General features: G+C 37.4%; 1 protein-coding gene across 14 annotated transcripts in view; it reads right to left on the reverse strand.

The window, feature by feature from the left end:
* The window catches only part of diaph2 (diaphanous-related formin 2), a 347,379-nt gene that overhangs the window by 109,279 nt on the left and 215,991 nt on the right, over positions 1-22,109 (reverse strand). For all 14 annotated transcript variants that reach the window (XM_079670514.1, XM_079670513.1, XM_079670507.1 and 11 more), the window contains 2 exons: positions 19,790-20,029; positions 14,193-14,322 (listed from right to left, as the gene is read on the reverse strand). In XM_079670514.1, the coding sequence (XP_079526640.1) occupies positions 14,193-14,322; positions 19,790-20,029 (370 nt within the window). The remainder of the gene's footprint in view (positions 1-14,192; positions 14,323-19,789; positions 20,030-22,109) is intronic.

A 22,109-nucleotide genomic window follows, 5' to 3' on the forward strand; every position in this document is an offset into this window, starting at 1 on the left:
AAAAAAAGGGACTGTGGCAAAGCAGAAGCGAAGGCTGTAGAGTCAAGAAAAGGCCCCTTGAGGTGGAAAAAAAGGGTACAGGGGAAGCTGGAAACAATAATGGGCTGACATGAAACATAATCCCTTCTGTCTGAAATTGTATTGGCAGACCCTCCAAAGAATGGTGGCTCCCTTATTATGACTTAACACATCAAAATAGCAGCATAGCACACACAGAAAAGGCCACCTGATGATAAACACAGCAGACAGCGTCAGAGGCTTTATCTTGTGGCTGCCTGCAGCTCGACAGAGGTTCAATTTGGCCCGCAACAATCGATTCTGTCCCTCCTTACCTCTGCTTCAGTCCGCAGAAGAAAAGCAGACCTTTCTGTAAAGAGCAAGTCTTAGCTGGTATGCCATGTCAAGGCAAAGGAGAGACAAACTAGAGGTCCCACACACCTGAATGGTGAATGCCAATGAAACTGGCACGTATTATTGTTCTCTGCAAAACATTTTAATCATAGCCAGAGCAGAAAAACGGAACATTTATCAACTTCAAAATGTATCAATTCAATACAATATAAATCAATGAATACACTGAATTATTTCTGGCACAGCTCCACGTACTTCAAATGTGCCAGTAAAAAAGGGAAGAAGTCTGAAGAGGTTAAAACTCCTACAACACTTTTTGTCGGAGTAAGACTTATAATAAATATTTGCAGGCTCAGTTATGTTCATGCCTTAAATTATTATAAACACTTAGTGAAACATCCAAATAAAGACGTCATTGCCTCGTTTTTTACCAAATTATACAAATGTGCCAGGTGACCTTGTTCACATTGGTTTAAATTATTTCAGATATGTCATGCCATATTTATAGAGACTGAAAATATATTGCAATTGATTAATGAATGATTTTTTTGAATTAAATTTGACACAAAATGATAGTCTTATTCAACTGTTTTTTTTTTTAATACAAAGTAATACTAGCGTACGACACATACAAATATGAAATCTATAATTACAAATCTCACTATTGCTGCAGTGTGAAATACATTGGATTAAAGAGTACAATGGAAATGTGACTTCACCCTCGATACATATCATTATATGTTGGTTTTTTCTCAGCGTACAAACATAAAAGGTTTTTTGGAGCCTGAACAGGCCACCATTTTGTGGGTAATTTTGTTCTAAAGAGTGACACCATGACCGGGTCACTCTATTTGAAGAGAATATAATCATTTCCTGAGCTGAAAGGGTTGAGCTAGATATCAGATTCATTACATGGGGAGAACACACCACTTTATTGCAGTGCACACTACATAACACTCCTTTCATGACAATTATTAATACCCTGTCCCATTTATTTGTAATATCAACCCTCACTCAAATGAAAGTTGTCCCTCTGATCAGTATGCATGCGACCTGGCTTCAAATCGTCAATTTCAAATGCAAATGTGGTGGAACTGATTTAAATAATATTTGAATATGGATCACACAGTGTGACCCACAAAGCTGGGAAAAAAAAGAAGGTGGACAATGCAAATCATCAACATGTAAGAGAAAGGTCATAGTCAGGACCTGTTTGATTTATTTTGGAAATAAAGGGCTGACCGTTATAAACTCATTCCATAAAGCCTGAGGACAAAATTAGAGGAGATCTTTATGGTTTACATAATGAAGGGAAACAAACACAATGCGGTCTGCACTACACAAAGGAAGAAAGGATGTGGTTTGGTTGTATGAAACAAAGGTGGCTGTTTTCATCCTACACTCCAATCTCTGCCTTTAACCATCCTCTCCAGGAACACTGAGCCATCCCTGTAAACACTTTAGATGAATGATAATACTGGTTTATGGTTTATACACCCGTTCAAAACAGTATAGCCGAGATTACTTTGAAATTCACCAGTGCATACTGTACGGTCATGGAATGACAAGAACAAGAAACAAGTACCTGGAAGATGTTCCATGATATGTGACATCTAAGCATGGGCTTGGCAGACCCTGGAATAATCTGAGAGTGCCTTATAAATGTTGCAATGCAGGCAGTGAATGTCTGTGTACCGCAATGTCTTTGCTCCTCTGGGGGTATAAATCACAAGTGATGGTGGAATCTTCACACCCATAGAGGCATGCATTAACTGAAAGGGGCACATGGGAATCTTCTCCCCTGGGCCTAGTAAAACTCCGATGAGCAGCCTTGCAATGCTCGCTTCAGGCCATACTTTAAAATTATATATTGATGACAGCCCATGATAAAAATGACCCAATTTAGTATACAGAAATCAATTCCCACCCTAATTGATGCACAGGGTTTGGCGAAAGCGGCACAGACTCTTATGACAGCATTTGAGCCACAGACACGTTTTCACAAACGGTGGTCAATAAAGTGTGGGAAGGAATTGAGAGAAACGGAAGCACTTTACTGCAATGACCATCTAGCCAGTGAATGATGTGTTAGACTTCTAGGTAAATGGCATGTCTGGTATGATGGGGTGATATGTGTGCATAGAACAAAATGGATGAACTTGATTGGCACAATAGATAAGAGCTATAGATTCCATAATGCATTATACATCTATATATATATAGTTGGAAATATCTTATTGCATGGGAAGATTTTTCATTTAAAAAAAGTGTTGCTGTGTGTTTATAAATGCAAATATTATGTTGATAGTATTTGTGCAGGATGCCTTGCTCTTAAAAGTATAATACCATAAGAGGGTAACACCCAAATGTGGAGCAACACCAACACCAACAGTTGTCACTTGTGAACAGTGATCAAACAGTCTCCAAGGTGATTTACATTTTTGATTTATGTTCAACATAATCAATAATTGGTCTACAGCCTAGTTTTCTTTTTACCAATATACACCCAAAAACACAGTTGCCTAATGTTTCAAATATAACTGAATCCCTGATTTATAAAATTGGAAAATATTCTTCTTTTGCTGGATTGAAAATAAATAATACAAGTATGAGATATTTTGGAAGGGCATTCCTTGTTAATGCTAAAATGACTATTTAACAATTGTATGATACCTAGTTGGAAAGCTTAGTCTATTTAATATAGATCTCACCGCTGAATCCTCACATAAATCCTGAACAGGGTGGACACATATTGGACTGTAGATTACGCTCTTTCAGTCAGTCAATATTATAAATCCCTGCACTTGTTATTGTAACACCTCAACAGAGCGTTATCTGGAGGGTGCAGGGATCACCTAGGAGAAAACTCAATTTCCTGCTCATTTGTACGACAATCCTCGTCATTATCTTACTTATCAGGAGCGCCTGACAGACAAGCTATCATACGTTTCTCCATGACAACTTTAGTGTTCCCCAATGTGTTGGTAATATGTTGTGTCAGTGACTGCTACAGTTCAAGAATATAGCAGTTTAGTTGCTAAACAATTCTTATGACAGTTCAAAAGCGTTGTATCTGTCACAGCTCATGTTACAAAGCATAGCGTACATTGAGCTTTGCGATAATGTTCTTACTGGAAGCAGATGTCAAGTATTGTTGTGGTAATCTGCTCAGCCAATCCCTGGAGACCTGAACCACAGAGGACTACAGTACCACGGTACCTAGAGTATATGTCAGACTGTGTTAGAGGAAGAGCGGTACTATGAGGTGTAGAGGTACTGCAATTCTTTTCTCAATGACACTATGTTGAAGCCAGAAATTAATGAATAAATATACAGTTGCAAAATCACCCTAATTAAAATACAGAAATGTCATCAACACATCATTAACATTTCTGCAGGGAAAAAATACACATGACTGTAATTGATACGAGTACCACCTGCCTCCCACGAAACGCTGCTGAATGAGGCAGGTGGTTCGCAGAGAGGCACTCGGTTTCTCCACAACAAACACTATGTTTATGATGATTTAGCGATTTAGGAATCTAACTAATGCAGATCAAAGGCTGGGATGTGGATTTTGCTGCATGGGTGGTTTGAAAAGTCTGAATGTGTGTGCTTTGCAGTAACTCTGGGTTGCCATAAGAACACATTGTAACTGCTGTGAATACAAACTGAGTAGATGTGGTCCTCAACTAATGAGCAAGCCACCATTGAAACCAACGGGGTGGGTATTAAGTGATCAAAAGTGTAGAGTATGCTGTTAAAGGATTTAAAAAATAATGTCATTCACTGTTTTTAAATTGAAGTATGATTGAACATTGGACTACTCTGGAAATAATCCACTTCATGACTTGTAAAATAGTAATATATTGAAGATGAGGAAACAGGTAAGTACTACGGATTGATATTATCTGCCCATCACTAGAACATGGTTGCCCATTAGTGAAACACTTAATGGTGTTTCCATCACTGCACAGTCCAAACCAAAGTCCTACCCTGACAAGCATATGGTCTCTAAGCCATTATATACGTGTGAAAACAACCAGACCCTAAATATATTAATGCTAACAATGTGAATGTTAAAGGAAGCAGGACCAGTTCTTGGTAATGACTTTAAAAGTAAACAATTCTGCTCCCCCATGTACTCCTGTTCCACCATGAGGCGTTCCCTCCACTGCAAACACACACTGGTATAGCTACACTTGGGATTTGCTTTGTGTGGGTCCTGAGTTCAATTACTTTTAGTTACTTAACAGGACTTGATGCTAAGCAGTGTTTACATTCAGATGACCAGTTCTATTTTGAAGGCCATTTTGTTGACCAAACTGGTGATACATTCTGAAATAACACAATTATTTCAATATACAGGGGTGAGCTGCTTCTTGCTATGAGATAGTACAGAAATACAGAGTTGCATATAAAATGGAGCTTTCTTGTTCCCCTCAGCTCATGGAAAATTCCCAGCATGGGAAATGGTCTACTGTGACAGGCTGAATTTCTAGGCTGGCAAACAGCATTATTCTCATTCCTGGTTCCATTGTCACCTTTCATTGAAATCTGCTGTCACGGAGTGGAGCCGGATGCTAAGCAGGGCTGCCGGCCTCCCTGCATGTGTCTATCTCTGTCTACACTCATATTGGATGGCCAAAGTGGTGATGTAAGAAATCAGGGGTGGAGGGAAAGAGAAATGGACAGCAAGAGAATAGTTGTTGTTTTGGTCACAATGAGCTACTCAACCACCATGAAGTGAGTAAGAAGAAAACGGGAAAAGAAAAAAGAAAACTCTCTGGAGCTCATAACTCATTTTGGGCTGGTGTAGATGGACAGGTCTGTTTCGTGTTCCGAATATTCTATATGACAGACTGTTCATTTAAAAGGCTTTCATTGCTGTATCACTTTCAGGGTCGAGGGATGAGTATGATTTAAACAAATGGTGTGGAAATTGTTTCCATTTCCAGAAACGGTGACTAACGCTAAGTCGACTTGATGTTTTACTAGTGGGCCAATCAAATATTTGAGTACAAAGATGTGATCTCAGTACTTATGATGCAGCAAACTATGGAACATTTAAATCATGCTAGTGTGTCAGTTTTCTCTTTTATTTTATTTTACAAAAGTATGTGTTAGTTTGAAGTTGATTGTAAAACATCCAGATAGTTGAATTAGCCCGGCTGTGATTTGTTACGGTTTAAAAACACTCATGTACATCTGTATGTGCAACAGTGCGTACAATGTCCGATTAAATCAACTGGAAATCTGAGTCTCCAAAGACTGTCATTGGTTGTGTATTTTTTTTAAGACTGCTCCTTCAATAATACAAGTATCCTTCACCAAATGTATTTGATGTATAAATGATGAGTTCTCAAACACGAAAAGCTTCCGAGGAGCATACTTGATGTTGAAACACCAAATTATAGATGGAAAGGTGCGGACCGAGCACAGGGAAGGCAATCAAATGTAAACAAATCCTTAACAGCACTACTGACTTTTATGATTTGACCACAGTAGCATAGCTAAAAACAACATAAAAAGTGAATGTATTCAATCTGCAGTGGAGTCCACAACATATATGTAAAATCACTGGTTTAAAATACTGCAAATGATGTTACCCTAAAACAAAACATATTCCATCTACCTGAATGCATGTGTTTATTCTTCTTTCGGACAAAAATGAAACATTTAAACATAAGTCTACCTCCTGTGTGTTTCCTCCTGAACTGTATATTATCCGACTGATTCAACATTGCCATAAGTCTAAATTGTAATGGAAAGACTACAATGTGGGAACACATTGAAGAGGATTTGTGTTGCTTCTAACGTAACAACACTTTCAGTTAATTTAGTGTTATTGGAGATCTCAAACTGCATCAACTGCATTTTTAAGTCATCTCACATTTAGGCTTTTTTGCTCATTCCTTGCAGAACCACTTACTCTCAGACAGACTGGCTTGGAAGCATCAGTGATCTGCAATCTTCAGGTCTCTCCTTTGGTTTTCAAAGGAGTTCAAAACCAGGCTTTGGTTGGGCCTCTCAAGTACATACCGAGATAAGCCACTCCACCGTTGTGTGAGCTAGGTCATTGTAAAGCTGCTAGGTGAATTCATCAAGTTCTGAAGTTATGTGCACACTGGTTTTTCTTTTGCTCATAATTCTGATAGTCATGACCACTATGTCTGCTGCTGGAAGCATCACAATGCAAACAATGACGATGATATTCCTTTAAACAATATTTCATTTTAGAAAGCTGTCTTTACGTTTGCCTACATGCAATTTCCCACTTTATAAAATGCAATAAACTTGAAATGTGAGCCTCATACAACACCCTATTAACTCCCACGATTAAATGGCAAATGGAATTCCCGCTGAGCATATTAATATGCACCTAAATCAGATTGTCATTCAATTACTTCTAACAGAGAATGGAAAAGTTTCACTACATATCTAAGAAAGGGAACTTCACTGAGTGTGAAATAGATTAATTTTTTTCAAAGGTTGGGATGGTTTGGTGTTGGTGTCGTCTTTGTGACACCAAATTGTTCAAGTGGCTGCATATCAAGGCAGTTATGAAAGTGTCTTATTCAGAGAGCAAAACCAGAGTGCTAAACCATTTCTTAAATTAAAGAGGAGGGGCCATACATGAAAAATCAATGACAGGAAGCCTGTTAGTATGCGCTGGCAAACCAAAGGTAACACTGGTGGAGGTCAGGGGACACAAATTATGACATGTCTCAGTTCCTCTGGAGTTTGTGTCTCATATAATTGGACAACGCCTCGTCAGGTGCTGTAACCCACAAAGGAAAATACTAGGGGATGTAACGATATTGAATATCGCGGTAAATAGATTTTTTTTTTTAAATCTTTATTTAACCAAATGGTCCCATTAAGATCATCAATCTCTTTTTCAAGGGAGACCTGTCCAACATGGCAACAAGTAGGTTACAACATGAAGATAAAACAACGGATAACACAAAAGGACATTGTATTTACAGGGCTACATGTACATACCTAGAGACATTGACAAGTACCAACAAACAGTATATTTATATCTCGCCCTGTCAATAAGCCTCACCTTCTTGGCAACAACTGTATTGTTTTTGCCAAGTGGTGGAGAGACAATGCAGAGTTTGACCCACTGCTGTTACCCATGGCCTAAGCATATCTCTCTGTCCCAGCAACATCAGTACCAAGCAAGAGAGTTTTTTCCACAGCAAGGGATATTGTAAACACCCAAACATCCCAGCTTCTACCTGGAAATGTGGACATGCTCATATTCCTAAAAGATAACCTTGATGATGCTGAGTGAGTGAGTGAGTGAGTGAGTTAGAGTTGAGTTACTTGAAAAACTAAAGTGAAACTTGATGTATTCTATTGCAGGGTGTGATTATTATATTGTTGACACTTTAAAATACTACTATCCTACTAAAATCATGTACAAATCAGATTGATTATTTAATGAAGAAAAGAAAATTAAAGTAACAAAAAAATAAATACAAATAATTCACATGTTTTTCCTTTATTTTTCAATATCGCGATAAATATCGTACCGTGGATTTGTTATCGCAATATTATCGTACTGTGAGTTTTTGGTATTGTTACATCCCTAGAAAATACATATAATAAATTCAGCTATAGTACCAGCTAAATAAGATTTTCAACACTACAGACACTATATTTTAATCTTTGTAGACTATTTTTAAATATTTCAATTGATGTAAATTAATGTTGATGCGTAAACTGTAGGCCTAAGACGAACAATTTCCCCATTTACACAGTGTCCCTTGTTTGAGATGTCAAAAATAATCAAAGTACAGGCAAAACTGTTTTAAAATAGAATTAAAACAAGCAGGAAGTGGCTTTCTAATCCATCACCACACTGTACACTGAATAGTTAAGCTCTTATAATCATTACACCAAACCATATTTGCAATGTGAGATGGATGCTACTTGAATCTATGTTTCTATTTATTAAAATAAAAGATATTAAGGTACCTTGAGAAAAATAACATGATACAAATTTCAATTAACACCCTTCACAAAGTAGATACACATAAAGGTCACAGTGGCACCGAGCTGTAGCCATTAAAACACTCGGTTCAAAAGTCTATATGGGTCTTTGTTTCCATAGAGACTACTTTTCAAGTACATTTTGGACTTCCCTAATGAGAAGCGTATCTGAAAAATAGCAATGAATTAACTATCTTTATTTCTGTGTTTCTCTATTTGACATAAATGGTAAACAAATAAGCTGCATTTTAGAATGTGCTCAACATACGGGGAAAAATGGCACCAGGAGGTTCAGTAGGAGAGGTATTACAAATCCTTACTCACCTGGGAAAATCATAAAGGTTGCCAAGCAGACAGGTGACATTCAGAATAATAATTTAGGGCGAACAGGAAGCACTGTATTTAAATAAAAGCTTTCTCACAGTTTCTCAATCATTAATGCCCATTCCTTTTTTGTATCATAAGAAGTTGGGGATTGGTATTTGGATTCAGAGGTAGTTTAAACATTTGTTCGGCTATCATTATAAAAATGTGTTATTTATATCCCTAACATAGCCACAGAGAAATGGAGAGATTATACAGTTACTAAAACAGTGGAAATATCTAAATAATGCAAATCCAATCCAACAGGCTAGTAAAACATTCAACTAGAAGTACTGACATGATATAATCTTTAAAAATAAATTAAAACAAAAACACATAGTTTAATGGAACAAACACATGCACTATGATGGATACAAAAATAAATCTGAATATAATTATATCTATTTAAAATAAACAGTTAGTAAGAAATACAAAAGCAGATCAAATGTAATATTATCATATACTGTACAGTCTGTCAAGAGGGCTGTTCGCTGTAGGCTGACGTGTAGGTAGCCCAACTGCTAGCAAGGAACTTCCAACATATTTTACCAAAACGATATTTTTCTCATTATCTCCTCTTTTTTACATTTTTGAAATGTGAGTTAATATTTCTGTTCTTTTTTAAGAGTGGTTGCTTTATTGCAAACTATCAACTTCAGATTGTAATCTTGAGTTTCAGGCAAACATATCTTTGCAAAAAAGGAACACGTAAGCATGTTGCAGAAGTTATTAAGTGTTTGGATGGAATTACATCTATTCTGCCTCAAGCCTCTGCAGCTGACTTCAGTGAAATGCCGTCCCCGGACTGACATGAGAGGATATCTTCTCAACCCCATGATTCCCTGAGACTCCATTGAAACCAGAAGACAAATGATCACTTCTGTGTTCCAGCCCATCCAGAAAGGCATTTTGTCTACGTAATACAGAGCCAAGTACTGCTATGAGTTTAAATGGGAAATGGGCGCTGCTTTATTATGCTGCAGTGCCTTGGAATGAATGTGGATAATAGATATATTCACAGCGGTATTAATATCCTCAGAGTTCATCTTTTTTTTTTCTCCCTTCATTCTCCATTTTCTCTCTCACAGGCTCCAAAGTACTTTGCCCTTGGCTATGCCTTATACCAAATAGATTTATGAGAACATTTGTGTCATATTTCCTCTTTTTCTGGATTGTCAAGACAGATTGTCAGTGCACCACTGATTGAGTGGAATCACCATACAGACTTAGTTCCCATTGTCAGGCCCCACATATTCATCTCTGGGGGGGGATTTAACAAGGCAAATTGGCCAATGACACTTCTCTCAAGGCTCTGCGGCGGCTATTAAGATGAGGTCAGGGGTATGAAAATAGTGGATTATATGACTGCATTTCAAATGGTTATGGTCCCAATATCCAATAAAACATTTATGAATAAATCCAAATACAGTATGAATAGTTCATTTGCAAAGCAGTTTCATTATTATTCCCCGAAACCAATATAGAGCAATGACAATAAATAACAAACATATCTGCATTTGCAAATGCAATCTTATTATAGACAGAATACAGCATATGTGTTAGTATTGATTGATATTATCATCCTAGAATTATAAAGAGATGTTGTGATGTATAATTCTCGTTTGCTAAGCAGAGGAGGGGAGAGGTTGATGATAAATGCTTTTGCATGGTTATGATCTCATCAGTGGTTCATATGTACAGCTATCCCATAATTACTGCACAACTAGCTCTCTTGAGCTTTTGAAATATCCTCTATTGCTGCAACTCCCGTGAGCTATTATCTTTAAATGCAAACTAGAAGATGAAGTGCTGTATTTTGAATCCTAATGTGGAAATAACAGCCTGGTGTCCTGTTTTCTTTCAGGACGACGGGCAACACAAACCATTTTTAATTCATCTGAAAGAAGCTCATTCTTTATGAGAGTTTGAGTTTAGAACTGAAGCTAAGTATTTGATATATTTAAGTGCAGTCTCTTATAAAAAAGAAAATAAGAATACATTATTCATATTAAAATAAATGTTGACTGAAACAGCGAAAACAGTGGGAAAATAAGCAATAGGAATACGGTGCAAACAATATTCTCTCTCAATCATATGGAGCTATCATGTGTATGTATATAGAGTGGGAATCTTCTTATGTTATCAATCTGATATCTCACTGATGTTTGGTACATCAGTTTTTAACCTAAGCATATTTATGGATAAATCAAAATAGTAAATAAATAAATAACACAACAGATGCAATGGATCAGGGCTCACTAATAATATACTAGGATTGCGCAATTTCAGTTACTACATACTGAATTGCAACAAATGCTTTCCCCTGCCACTATAATAATCACTACAGTTCAATTAGAATATCTTTACAAACTCCAGTTGGCCGCTGTAAGGGTGTACACGCCGGGTGGGACCAGTTTTTAAGAAGAAAGGGGATGAGATAAAAAAAATGTAAATTGAATTAACTTTCTTTGAGGAGGCCATAGTCCTCCTTCAAATCCTTCATCCCGCAGAGTGATTTATCAGAAGAGATCACAGATGACATGGTGGCGGCAGTGGCTACGATCCTCCGCTCAGACAGAGATGGAGCTCACAGTGAGATTTGGTTGTAGTTTGGATACAAAGCCAGAAACAAAAGCAGGACTGGTCTCAAAAAGGAAGGTTGAATATGATGGAGGATCTTTCAGGCAACAACCCTGATGTCTTTAACACCTCATTACATTACCCTACACCTCGTTCATCTGAAAAGCACTTTTTCCAAAAGACAGTACAGTACACTAGATCCAGCATACTTTGATTTTCCTTACATTCTTTTTTTTTTTGCAATCATTTTTTCTCAGAAAGCCTAAAAATTGAGCAAAACAAAAATGTGTTGAGTGCATGCACAATAGTGTACATGTCTATCTATGTACATGTTGGTTGTAAGAACACTGCTATAAGTTCAGTGATTTGCAACTTTATTTATCTGAATAATAGAGTACAAATATTTTGTGTTCAATAAAACCATGTTTCCAGTACGGTATTGAAACATGAGTGTTGCCTATTTCTAGGAAAACACATGGCTGCCCAGGCCTTCTTACACAATCATGTGAATGTTAATCATAATTGACCTAATACAGTTACGGCCCGTCTACACAGCGGCGTGCGTTGAAGCTTGCCGGCAGGCGTGTCTGAAACTCGACCAACAACCAATCACATGAATCTCCCGCCCCTGACACACAAGCAGCGGTTTGATTGGCTAGAGCTTGTACTGGCATATGATTCGATTGGCTGACGCTTCTGCCGAGGGTTCAAAAGTTGAACATTGCTCAACTTTTGCAGCGAGCCACGACAGGTAAGTGTTACCCAAAACAATATATGTTTTGGGTAACACTTAACATGTACAGTATGTGAGGTGTTCTTATTTTTGAAATGTTTATGGGTTGACTTTGTTGTCATAACACCTGGTACAACTTGCTTTGGCAATACTGTGTTTTGATATGGTCCAATAAAGCTCATTTGAATTTGAATAAGATTAAGATGATAGTCAATTCATTTCAGTGGTAGTTATCATCATATCAGCTAGAGAATATTGGTTCATTCATTATAATTATAACACCTCAGTTGAATGTATTGTGATTGATATAAACAGATACATAGCAGTGTGTATATATTTGCAGTAAGAGTTTTAAAATCCTTTGATTTTCAGCTGTAGCGATTATCGCTAAATGCTCTCATAGAACAACATTAAATAATCAATGATGCAATTAACAATAATGATTAGTCACCCGTCACTTAAATATGTATAGGCCTTCTATATAATGGAAATAACATTTGAATTAATGTAGGAAAAAGATAACGCATCATTTTAAATGACTGAATACAAAGTGTGTCCAGACAATAGCAAGGTGGAAATCCAATTTGTGAGAAACTGGATGACTGGCACTGGTTGAGTAAAACTCTGAAGCAGCCAATCAAGGCCGGGGAATTATGCTTTCCTAGGGAAATTATACTTGGCTGATTGCACTTATCAATGAGGTGCATTGATTGTACAACCTCCAATCATTGTAGATGGCCGTTTGATTAAATTTGAATCCCAACATCATTACCAGACCCCCCATAAGCCTCGGGCGAACAACACTCAGGAATCACATGCAGACCACAGTCTTAACACAGTGCTTTTCACCTAAGATTTGTTTCCCCTTTAAGCACAGTGATAAAGGTTTACTTAATTAATAAAAAATGCACTTAATGCGTACTTTATATATGTGTATTGTCAAATGGTTCACTGTATGTCTTGATTATGATATTTTAAGTTAAGGAGACACATGTTGAATACAACTTCAACAAACACCGTCATCGGAGGAGACCTTTCATACTTGAGTCGTTTTTAACATCATGTTCTTGAGTGTGCGGTGTATTAAGCTGAAAGGGGCGCTTTGTTTAATGTGCTTTGGGTAGTTTACTTAAGCTTGTAAAGGATCTGAAGATAGTGGTAAATAATTCAAAGATGATCTACTGTTTTAACAGGCAGTAAAAGCTTTTCAAAGACATGGAGTGCGGTAGTACATGGCCTCTGGTCACAATGTTCCTTTGTGCCTCAAAGAACTGGAGAGCTTATGAAAAAGATTTTAAGAGGCCCGTCAGCACAGGTTCCAGCTTTTCCATTCATCTGGCTTGAATATACTAAGGACACTGTAATATATACGGAATAAAACAGCACATTTTATTTCTAAAATGGCAAAAAAATATATATGTATTTGTGGTACAAAAGAGAAATACGCTTTTTAATATTTCTTACATAACATGTATACATAACACGCCTAAGTAATTACCACTTAGGCGGGACACAGGTCTACTAATGAAACAAAAGAGGCATGATGTGATCACTCTAAACTGTTTTTTTGTTATTGTTTTTTTTATCCCTAGCCCTTAAATAGTTCAGTCAATAAACTAGTGTCTTCTTGAATAATGAAATTCCATCAAATGACAAAGTTGATATCAATCAAATTGTGTGCATACAGTAAAGACATCTAAACATATACAGGGCATGAAGACTATGCAGTCCATTTACACAATGGCTGGCAGCTTCAGTCAAGTGCATAATTAGTTGAATTAGATTAAATAACCAATTAACAGACTAACAAAGTAAATAAGCCTTCAGGGATTCCACCAAATGCTTGAGAATAGAATTAGATTGGAATTAGTTTTTCGACAGGCTGAATGACAGTGTGGTCAGAAAAACAACTCTATTTCTATCACCAACTGAGTTCTAGCTGTTGAGGGATGACATAGGGAGCTAAAGGGAGAAAACGGGCTGAACTAAAAGGAGATCAATGAATAACATGGTTGCATTAATGGATATATGTTGGTAGATGCATAGCCCACTGTAAAGACCGCCTTACCCAGATTGTAATCAATCTTGCATGCTGTGAGTGCTTTTATAATGTACATGTGAGTACTATGACATATATTGTTTTCAAATTACAAAGACATACCTTTGCTGGCACTCTCCACATGCTCCAGTTCATCTGGAAACCTCAAAATCTCTTGGTGAGCCTCTTCACACTTCTCAACGAGGAAATGAAGTAGAGTCGTATTCTGACTGATGGATTTAGTGTCTCGGAGCTAAAGAGAAAAACATGAGAAGAAAAAAAGGAAATCAGTCAACCCATAATGTTATACTCATTTACTTGGAAAACGTCCTTCCCAAATGAACTCCATTGACTATTGATTAAGGTTAGTTGTCCCAAAGAGTAGAACGAAGCGGTATGCAAACAGTGTTATCCCAGCAGCTATTGCACTAATTAACACACCATAGGAGCGTCACACAGATGCCTATTTTTATTTATTATTTATTTTATTATGAATTTTGAATGTCCATGTTTGTACTAATGTTTTCCTTCTTGAAATGTTTCTGAAATATTTTGAGATTTGGTTGAGCTGGGTATACTTGTACTTTTTACTAGTCCTTTTATTAGAGATGAGTCTGTTGTTTGTGTTTGTTTTTAGTGTCAGGATGGATCTCTTTTTTTTTTTTTTCTGCAAACAAAATCTACCTACAGGTACAAATAAATAACCTGAACCTGAACGTGCATTTAACAATATTAATACTAATAAATTATATTTATACTGTATACCACGGCCTGTCGTGAGCTATTGCTTAAATATGATCTTACCAACCAATGTTAGTGAGGATCATCTATATGAATAAATTAATGTGGCAAAAAGTTTGAATAAAAGCCATGTACTATGTTTGCCAAGTGTGTGTGTGTGTGTGTGTGTGTGTGTGTGTGTGTGTGTGTGTGTGTGTGTGTGTGTGTTTGTGTGTGTGTGTGTGTGTGTGTGTGTGTGTGTGTGTGTGTTTGTGTGTGTGTGTACGTTCAAACACAAAAGCCTCCAGACTCCACATCAGTGCAGAGAAAACTTTTTCAATATTCATTCCCCACCGTGATTGCCATGCTGTTCGAATGGCATGCTGGGAAAACTAATTAGCACAACCCACCCCTGTGTACTCCTACTGATATTATCAGTGCTGTAAACATCCTGCAGTTGGACATGCCCACACATGTTCACATGCAAACACTTGTATACAGAAGAACACACAGTTAAGCAATAGTGAATTTAAACGATTACAGGCAGACAGTGGCACACTGTCACACACCAACAGAAACACACACACACACACACACACACACACACACACACACACACACACACACACACACACACACACACACACACTTTCATTAGTTGAGGATCAATCATGTGCTCACGTTGGGTAATCACAATTTAATTTCATGGATTTCAAATTTTAATTTGTTTATTGTTATACCCAAAACTGTCGTTACCAGGCAAAAAGGTGCATCTCTGGTATAATAATTCCATCTGCTATCTAATATTAGTTATATGTAATAAAGAGAGGGTAAGATGGGAGTGGTAACACTTATTATGTAATAAGATTTTATTTGTAAGTTATTAAGAAACATTTGATTAATTAAGTATACATAATGTGGAATAGTCAGTGCATTGTTCTGATTATCACTACATATTGTCTGTAGTTTAACAAAGAATAAAGTGTTATAGTGGTATATTTAGCCTTATTTAATTGTGTGCTTGGTGTTGGATTTGACTGATTCTAGGTCTGAGGGGGAGTTTGGGCTCAGGTAATAAGATCCGATGAAACTGGAAGCATATTAGCTTTGTGAAGTGAATATCATTGACATAATAAGAAGGGACCAAGTCCACACGCAATTTAGGTGTACAGTACATCTGTACATTCTTGTCACATATTGTCAAGTTAATTGAATCAAAAGTAAATATAAGTTGTCATAAACACTACTACGCTCAACTGACGGATGCCATAAAATACAGCGGAAGGTTGAAAAAAGAAAATGGACAGGTGAAGCAGCTGTGCCACAAGTCGTTTTTAATGGACTTGGCTTTAAAATTACGGCTCATAGGCAAGGATGTCTAGTTGTGTTAAGTATCTGTTACATCGCCTCGTCTCTCAAAGCAAGAGAGAGAAGAAGTTGTTGATGTACAAACATAAAACTAGACAGTTAAATAAGTAGTTTAAGCCTTTGTTTTATTGTATGACCAGCAACACATTGCATTGTCTCTCCCTTGGGTATGGACATTGGCTTAATGAGGGTAAATATTGATTTATATTTTTAAATGAAAATGTGATATCCACTGTCAGATTCCTTCACATATTTTTTCTAGCGTTGTGCCCTTTACAACCTTTTGTTTATTTTGAGTTGAAGACATACATCATGATATGGATTCCTGTAACAGGTTAGATCAATAACCAAAAGACTAGTTATTATGACAGTAGTACGTGAACTGTATTTGTAGTTTGTTGAGCTATAACTAATGCTGTTGGTAGTGGTTCCACATTATGTTAAGGGTCAATTTAAGCTCAGGATGAATCCCACATAAAGCCCAAGGTGCGGATGTTTCATTCATACACTTTTACATCAGGAGTTTTATTCCATGCAGCTTAAAGGTATCGTGAGAACTGTGCCAAGGGTTGTGGATAATCTGTGCACAGTTTGTAGTGAGCTGGTCTGTCAAAGGGCCATTTTCAATTCTAGTCCATCCTTTGGCCAATTTAAGTCTGTGTTGAATGCCAAAAGTTCAAAAGTCTTTATCATCAGAGCTATGGAATGCTAGATACTAGTTTTACCTCTGAAAATAACTTTGGAACTACTTTTTTTTAAAAACATGTTGTACACTAACTGCTTTCAATGTGTATCATCCCATTAAGCATTAATGGTGGAACAAGATGAAGTGTTTATAAATGCTACTACTCCAAACAATTCTGTTCATTTGAAATTGATGGAATAATGCTGCTTCATTACACTGTAGCTGGAAGCAAATTCTAAACAGTGATATCATTCAATCTCTCACTACATAAATTGCCTTGAGGTAGCGTTATTTCAAATCCCTGACTGGTTAGTAATATACAATCCAATATATTCAGCATTTAGAGTGGCAAAGTTGTTTACAAGCAAACACAATCCCCCTTATATATCCAGATCAGAAATAAATAAATAACACAATAATTAACTAATAACAGAAGAAGCAGCAATCGGAACAAAGAAGCTTCACCCTAACAGAAGGATTGTCGGCTCTTGATTGCTCAATTTAACTTCTGCAGATGGAGCTGCAGCACAGGGCATCACCTTTTATACCAGCTCTTACAGCAGTTATATATGATAATATGTAGACAGAGACACATAGAGAACGAGTTGTGTGAATATAAGAACAAAGTTACTTCAATGTGTACATGGGTCTGGAATTGTATAATCACTTTAACTTTTTGAAAATACTATATTTCAAGAGCAGGACACAAGGTCAGACTGTTGCTGGGTAGAGGACTCTCTTTTTAACCAAGTTGTTCTGTTTAACTTCATCTGAACACAAATGGTTGCCATGTGGTCATTAATTATTAAGCCCAGCCTGTTACTGGAATTTATTCAGTGGGATGAAACCCAAGAGGAAAAAACATATTTCATTGTTTTTGAGAGTCACACAGCAGATGGTTTTATCCAGTTACTCAATATGTTTCAAAAGATAATCTCTGTTTTACACTGTACTTTTCTTACAATATGGATATTCCTTGGAGAAATATAGGTAAAACTGTTCCTATCATTACATTTCCTTACATGTCATTGACACTTAACGCTAGTGACATGTATTCCACCACAGTCCTTCTAAAGCCACGGCGGATGTTTGCAATATGCATGTGACCAGGTGGGCTCCCAGGAGACGAGGGTGTCCTTGGCCGGACGTGGGGCTGCGGTGAAGGGTTGTAGGTGGGTCAGCGTATGCCCTTCCTCATACTACTCATTCCCATCATCAACCTCATCCTCCCTGATGAGCCCATTAGGTACCCTAGACCTGCCACCCTGGGGGCCATTTACTGGATTGACTAAAGTGAGAAAGCAGACTTTTTTCTTGTCCATCTATAATGGCCCAATCAGCCCCCTGAGGCATTGCCACGCTCTACACTGACACTCCACACTGATTCAGTCCGCCTTCAGAAATACGGAAGGCACACTGGATTCACCGTACTAAAACCCTTTTCACACCTGCAAAGATGACTGGCTTCAAAAGTGCATGTAAGGCGGTAGGTCGCTTCATGTCATTCCCACGTTGGTCTCACATATGGAAAAACTCCCATGTTGAGTGTTCTCACATGACTGATCCATTTGACATGATGGCTTTTTCTTCTCATGACATTTGTAGGACTGCTACAGAACCGCAGAGTTGAGAATAATTTCACACACGCTGCATTTTTATATTTTTCTTGGTAATTTCTCCGCCCTTCTTAATCGCTGATTTTAGGAAAATTTGGGAGAAAGTATGCCCCCCCCCCCCTACATCGCCCTCACAAGGTTTTTCCAAGCACTCTACAAGCTGCCCAATACATCTTCTTATTAGTTTTATCATCAATTAGATAAGACACTGAAAACGGTTGCCTAAACTACAAAGCACCAGAGTGTGAAAGCTACTTTAAAGGGAGAAGATAGAAGGCACTTTTTTGGCTCTCAATTAAATTTAATGACATGCTTTTGATTTTGTAAATGTTTTGCTGGAACTTTATCTTTTCAAGCAGTTGGCATTGAATAAAGTTAAACATTATGAGGATTCATTTGAACAATGTGCATTTGCCAAGTTTTAGATTGTGTATGGAGATGTATGGGGAATATGTCCTCAAGGTGTGTGTAAACATGTTTGCTAATAGAGTGTGCGTGTGCTCTGTGTTGCTGTGTGACCATGGCTGCCAGTCCTCTCTTTCACACCGTTGGCATGCTGTGATTTTTTTTTACCTGGCAGTGGACACAGATATTAGCACTCTCTGGCAAGTTCCACTGTGCTCTACATGTTTTGATATGTGTTGTATTGAAACATTGTTTTTAATTCATAGGTACTGTAGATTTGAGAAGACCACATTCCTTCAAGGTACTTTAAGGAATGCTTGAAAAAGGCTCAACTGATGACTTCTTTTTACATCCAGAAGACCTTTTATCTTGCAGCAAATGGATCTTTTGAAAGTGTCTCTTTCATATGAGAGTAGCATTTGATTAAGGCTAAACGAGTCTGACTGAGAATGATAAGTATGCACTTCAATGTTCATAACATAAGAAAGTTTAATGACTGAAACAAATCCCAATCCATACACTGTTACATAACACTTTTCAGTCAGATGATTATTCTATGTCTTTAGAAATCATTAAAGAACCTTGATACTCCAATAATACTTACTGACGAAGAATGTTGTTTCTTCCTCTCTATCAAGTGCTTTGCTTTGCACGTATGTGTTACTTCATGCACCTGCAACCCTGTGGGACTTTTGTCCAGATAACACGCATACGTGTTTTGCGACACTTATTCTCTGAGGCTTCCCTGTGATCTACTGAGGCTTAGATTGAGCCAAATTATTTGTTTTGCTTTGGAAACATTTTAATACATGTAAATGTATTCATACATAAATAGATGCATTTACATACATGTTTGCGTTGCTCCTTTTATGTCAATGTCAGTTCATTGTTCACATCGCGGTGTGTGTGTCTGTGTGGCGTGTTACCTTGCAAAGGAAGTTGATGTTGAAACCAAACGTCTGGGCATTCCTTGAGCCGGCATTCATGTAATTGCCGACCAGCAACACGAACTCCAGGAGTTTCTTTAGGCCTTCACTCTTCTTCACCTCCTCACAGGCAAATGTCACATTCATGATGTCCGGCCGGATGTTGTTCACCTGCTCCTCAAACGTCAGCTTGAATATAATGCCGTTAAGACGTGGTCGTAGCAGTTTTACTGAACTCATCTGAGGGTAAGAAACAAAAAACAATGTAGGAGTACTGTAGCTTGTACATAATAAAAAAAACAAGGCATTGGTACAGTTGTGCAGTTCTCAGGGTAATCGTTAAGAGCCGATTTTCATCTTGTTGGCAACTCCACATTCTGGAAGCCACTTGTTTGTTTTTTAGTCATTTTGTGCACTTGTGTTTGCAAGCCGTCCCTCAACATGTCTACAGGGAGAGCGACCCTGAATTGCCACCTGCAACCACTGGTACCAAGTTTAAAAATGAACACATTTGTTCTCTGTAGGGCAAAGGCGATACACATATTACTGTTGTACTTGCAGAAACTTGCACATTATTTTTGAGAGAAACACAATTTCAGTATAACAAATGCTATGGGCCATCCCTCTTAACGTACTTTATGTAAACTCACCAGGAAGATGCACATGATAGACCAATAAAGCACATCTCTATATGAGTAAATAATGTGATTATTCAAGCATGAATTTGGTTGAATCCTGACTATCTTAGAGTTATCTGAAAATTATTTTAGAATCCAAGTTCTAACAGCACTAGAACTTGGTTGGTTGTATAATGACATACAATGAATCATTTAAAGTCACACTACTTTAGTGTTGTTACTGATTTGATCATCAACTACCCTCGTCAGCCAATCAGATTAACCTCTCTTCTGTCTCCCTCGTGACTTTCTGATTGATAAAGGAATTTAATCTTAAAAGGATCTGTTGTAAATAATATAACAGCCTCAATCAATAATTGTTGGCTTGGGAGTAGAATCACTGAAGTCAGAATACATGAGAGGAAATATAGTTATGAAAATGGGAACAAATTAAAACAAATTGGGTTTTGGCTATAAGATAAGTCGAAAAGCAGCACCAACAGACACAATATTCAGATTGCTGCTTAATCCAATGCTTCAAGGCAACCTTCAGATCCAGCCCATAATGTTTCATTACTGCTCAAATGTATTCATGTGCATGGGGGAGTTGTCTATCAAACAACACCCCCACTCTCCCAACAACAACAAACACAACCATCTCACATCCTCGCACAAATGAATGTGCGTTCACACACAAACACACACATAAGCACACACACACTCATCCCCACTCGCTCACTTGATTTGTATACAATAAGGAGAAATCACAATGGAAGTGAGCACATTGGTGACAGCTCTGTCAGAGGAAAGCTTGAACATGGCTTATTTCCCAGGGGAACTAAATAGCTCAGCATTGAGGAGCTCTTCATCAGTGGGCCGGTATATGATCACAAAATGGGTGTGATCACAAGGGGGAACTGCCACCCCTGCTTCATTACATCTCCTAAAAGACATAGGAACAAAAAAGAATTTGACAACTAAAAAGAATAGCTCATGAGATGGAGGACATCTTCGACCTTTCGTGTCTAAATTGAACACATATTTTGTAAAAGTGTGGAATGTATTTATATGATTTTGTTGTAAAGTTGAGTTAAAAGATAACACTTTATTGTCCAGTTGCTTAAAGTGCTGGCTATTCACTTGGTTGAATGGATGGCAAGAGCAGTTAATTAAAAACGAATTACAGCTGTAACTAAGAGGAAAGGTCAGAACAGCTTGACAAGCTTGATGATGTACTTCCCTTCTTTAAAAACTGATTTACAGAACACCTATTTTCAGTCACTCTTTGTGTTAGGTAAAGTTACACAGGTGTCTGAAAAAGGTTCATGCAACAAACATCCCACATTTTAACCGTCTTACATAATCAAGGAAAACATGTTAAATATGTCAGTAGATTAGGTACAATTCCAGATTGGACCTTAAATGCTTACCTGCTTAATCTGAGCTGTAATTGCATGCTAATCATTAAGAGTTGTCTGAAAAACATTACTTTCTGAAGGCTATATTATAAGTTTAGTTTGTTACCAAGAGCATTATTTATCCTTAGCCTGCAAAAGATAAAACGCTGGCTGGTCATTGTATATTGATTAGAGGATGGGGATACATCACTAAGTGCGTCGAGTGCAGCTGCATGCTTTTCAAATAACTTTTTTTACAGACAGAATTCATAGCCTTAGGGTTTGATTTTATCTCGAGACAACATT

Source organism: Notothenia rossii (assembly GCF_949606895.1).
Source record: "Notothenia rossii genome assembly, chromosome: 3".
NCBI lineage: Eukaryota > Metazoa > Chordata > Actinopteri > Perciformes > Nototheniidae > Notothenia > Notothenia rossii.